Source organism: Cicer arietinum, chromosome 4 (assembly GCF_000331145.2).
Source record: "Cicer arietinum cultivar CDC Frontier isolate Library 1 chromosome 4, Cicar.CDCFrontier_v2.0, whole genome shotgun sequence".
Lineage (NCBI taxonomy): Eukaryota > Viridiplantae > Streptophyta > Magnoliopsida > Fabales > Fabaceae > Cicer > Cicer arietinum.
In genome coordinates, this window is record NC_021163.2 from 53,837,160 (window position 1) to 53,841,217 (window position 4,058).

The 4,058-nt window shown below is 31.2% G+C and overlaps 1 protein-coding gene across 1 annotated transcript; it reads left to right on the top strand.

Moving 5' to 3' along the window:
- Nucleotides 1-1,718: 1,718 nt before the first annotated feature.
- Nucleotides 1,719-3,131, top strand: LOC101504807 (protein LATERAL BRANCHING OXIDOREDUCTASE 1-like). Its single transcript, XM_004498170.2, has 3 exons — nt 1,719-1,738; nt 1,811-2,132; nt 2,874-3,131. Exons 1-3 carry the CDS (start codon nt 1,719-1,721, stop codon nt 3,129-3,131), a joined length of 600 nt encoding a protein of 199 aa, XP_004498227.2.
- Nucleotides 3,132-4,058: the final 927 nt, after the last annotated feature.

Below are 4,058 nucleotides of genomic sequence, written 5' to 3' on the forward strand. Positions count from 1 at the left end.
AGTTTGAGAAATTAAGCTTGTGGGGATGTTAAATCTCTTTTAAGGATTGAGGGTTTGAGTAATAGAGTGAGAAGAAGGAGAAGGGAAGGGAAAGAAAGAAAGGAAAAAAAAAAACAACAACAAAAAAGGGGGAGGGGAGTGTGTGCCGAGAGGGAGAGAGAGAAAAATAGGAGAAAATGAGGGAGTGAGATGGAAAGGGAGTGAGGGTGAGTGAGGTTAATTTATTTTATTTATTTATTTATTATTAATTATTATTATTATATTTATTTATTTTATTTTTTTTTAATTTGACACGGGACGTGTCAATCTCCTCCCCTTATAAAAATTCGTCCTCGAATTTATTTAATAAATACCACTAATCTTGAGTTTCAACATAAGCGTGGGTACTTTACAAAGATGACTTCTTCGGGTTCCCAAGTAGTTTCTTCGCCGGATGGACTACGCCAAAGAACTTTTACTGAAACGATATCCTTTGAGCGTAAACGTCTCACTTGGCGATCTAATATAGCTACTGGATGTTCAACGTACGATAGACTCTCATCTAATTGTATGTCTTCATGATTAATCACACGGGAAGGGTCGTGAAGATACTTCCGAAGCATCGAAATATGAAAAACTGGATGAACTCCCGAGAGGTCCGGTGGAAGTGCCAAGCGATACGCTACTGGTCCGACTCTCTCTAAAACTTCAGATGGTCCAATGAACCTTGGGCTTAGTTTCCCCCTTTTACCAAATCGCAACACTCCTTTCATTGGTGAGACTCGTAGGAATACATGTTCTCCCACTGAAAACTCTAAGGGACGACGTCTCTTATCAGAATAAGATTTTTGCCTACTATGAGCTGTCTCTTATCAGTATAAGATTGTGCAATCATAATCTTTCAAGAGTTCCATCCATCTTCTTTGTCTTAAATTTAAGTCTTACTGCTGAAAGATATACTTAAGACTTTTATGGTCGGTATAATCTCACAAGTTTCACCATATAGATAGTGCCTCCAAATGTTAAGAGCAAAAATAACGGCAGCCATTTCCAAATCATGTGTGGGATAGTTCATCTCATGCCTCTTGAGTTGTCTAGATGCATAGGAAATAACTTTACCTTGTTGCATAAGTATACAACCGAGACCAATTCTAGAAGCATCACAATAAACTGCATAACTTTCACCATCTATAGGTAATGCCAAAATAGGTGCTGACGTCAAGTACTCCTTCAATTTTTGAAAGCTGAAATCCTTCACAAAACATCTTATTCCATTCTTAGACACAACATGTCCTAAAAATGCCACACTATCCAGCATTTTGAGAATTTGACATATAATTGTTTATCTCTTAAGGGGATAAGAGATAAACAATTAGCTCAATTGGTAGTGGGATCTGTGTGGAGACGGTACTTATCCCCTAGGTACCGGAATCCCACGGAAGGCAAGAACTCGTCAGATTTCCAATGGGCAAAAGAGGGGGGGCGAGAAGGTCGTGAGGTTAAATATAGATTATTTTGATTGATATTTTACAATCTTAGAAATGTATTTGTCAATTTACAAAATTCAAAGATTAATTTAACTACCGATTACAATTTAAAAGACCAATTTATCTATTAACTTTTTTAAAAAAGGGTATAAAACTCTAGCCCGACTTGCTTTGAATTTGTGTTGAATCTTTGAATTTAGATTGAATGTGCTTTAAAATTATTATTCTAAATATTAATTAATTATTTTTTCCATGTTTCTAATGCTCAAAAGGTGAGATTTTTACATTACTATTCTAAATATTTTGTAATTATTAATTTTTTTTTGTCAAATATGTTTTTACAGAGAGACACTCCAAGAATATGCTCAAGACATGAAAGAACTAGCACTGAAGATAATGGAACTTATTGTTCTGAGCTTAGGATTGTCCCCAAAACGATTTCATGATTTCTTCAAAGATGAAACTAGCTATATAAGACTCAATCACTGTTCACCTTGTCCCAACCCTGACATTGTCCTAGGATGTGGTCGCCACAAGGATTCTTTGAATGTCCTTGGTCAAGATGAAGTTCGTGGGCTTGAAATGAGGCGAAAATCTGATGGTCAATGGATTTTGGTTAAGCCTTTACCTGATGCTTATATTATCAATGTTGGAGATGTAATTCATGTACTTTATTTCTTAATCAATTTTATAAACTTTTTTTTTTCTTCCAAAAGACACTTTTAACAAGCGTAGCTGAGTTTTATATAAAACGAGTTATAGATAATCTTGACCGTTAAAGATGAATTAGGATCTAGTCAAAAGTGTTAGAGTTGAGTCTTAGTACAATTAGGTCATAATTTTTTAAGTTAAAGAGAATTTAAGACTGGTGCAAATTGTTAGTTCGACCGCTTAAAATTGATTTTTCTATTATTTTTTATTGATTCGGGCGAGAAATAAATAGAGAAGTTTTGAGGTGGCTATTTTATCAAGAAACACGATGAAGGAGACAATACACGGAAAACAGGATAGGCCTCAAAACGTGGAATACTAGCCAAACTACGATCTTAGACACGATTGTGAGAATATAGTTGAGTATGACACTTAACACACGATCTTTAGTCGGCCACGATCATGATTGTTAGGATTTATGTTCTTCATTTCAATCTATAAAAATCCATTGTACATAATTTTTATTTTAAACACACATTAGTCAATCAAAATTTTTTTTTACAATTTATTTTTACTTTACTTTCAGCTAAATTTAATTTAGTTTGTAGGTTTTATCGACTAACTTTAAAGGTTGAAAACAAAATCAAAGTTTTCTCCTAAAAAAATACTTTTATCAAAATCATATTTATATATTGTGTATCATATTGTATCATGTGCAAAATACTATATAACTAAAGATAATTAACTTTTTTCTAGGTTTGGAGTAATGATGCATATGAGAGTGTTGAGCACAGAGTGATACTGAACACAGAGAAGGCAAGGCTTTCATATCCATTCTTTGTGTTTCCAGCACACTACACCATGGTGGAACCATTGAAAGAGCTCACAAATGATCAAAAACCTCCCAAATATAAACCTTACCATTGGGGCAAGTATTTAGCTACAAGAAAGCGTAGCAATTTCATGAAACTTGATGTAGAAAACATCCAAATAAATTATTTTAAGATTAATTAGATATGGCATTTTCCTATAATTTATCATGATGTTATTAGGAGCCATGAAGTATTAATGTGTTTCCATTGTATCAAACTACTAGGTGTATGAATAAGGCTCCACATGAACAAGGCTTGACAAATATGTATTATCTTAAATAGGAGCCATTATTGGCCCATAAATAATTTCAGTTTCTGTCTTTTGAAAGCATGTTTTATTTTATTAATCCACTTGTTCACTTTTAGATGTCATTTTTAAGTTATTTACATAGACATATACGAATATGACAAATAAATTTTGTTATTTTTAATAAAATTTTCTTTTTCAATAATATCATCAATTATTTATTATGTCATTCGATCTATATTTATGTTTCTCTAAGAATAATTTTGACAAAATATAATTGATACTTCTCAATTTGAACTTAGAAAATGATAAATAAAAAAAAGTAAAAGAATCATAAAAAAGTTATATATGTAAAGTAACAGAAGAAGTATTATACTATATATTATTTTAAAAATGATTTTATGACATTTTTTCAAATAAAATTCTTATGAAAGATACTAACTTTTACTTTGGGAAAAACAAAAAAGAAACCTTCTGTAGATTTTATTTTTATTTTTTGAGAAACATATATAACTAAATTTTCAAAAAGCACATTTTTATTAAAAAAACTGTTATTTTTAAAAAACGCAATTAAACTTTGTCATTTTATAATTTTGTAAGACTTTATATTTTATTTTACTAAAATACAAGACTGGATTTTATATTTTTTCTTGGGTATTAATAAGTTAATTGTCACTCATCGGTTATCACTTTAGTTTTGATTAGCTTTTTAAGAGTAAATCATCAATTTAATCATTGAAATTGTAATTGTCACTATTTATGTCTTTGAAATTTGAGAAAAAACAAACATGTCCTTGAAATTGAAGTGTGTCTATCAAAATA

Bases quoted from the DNA above. Each gene is read 5' to 3' on its own strand.
- LOC101504807 (XM_004498170.2), top strand. From the start codon at position 1,719: ATGTTTCTAATGCTCAAAAG. The intron at 1,739-1,810 runs GTGAGATTTTTA...ATGTTTTTACAG, and splicing joins ATGTTTCTAATGCTCAAAAG to AGAGACACTCCAAGAATATG. The intron at 2,133-2,873 runs GTACTTTATTTC...ACTTTTTTCTAG, and splicing joins ATGTTGGAGATGTAATTCAT to GTTTGGAGTAATGATGCATA.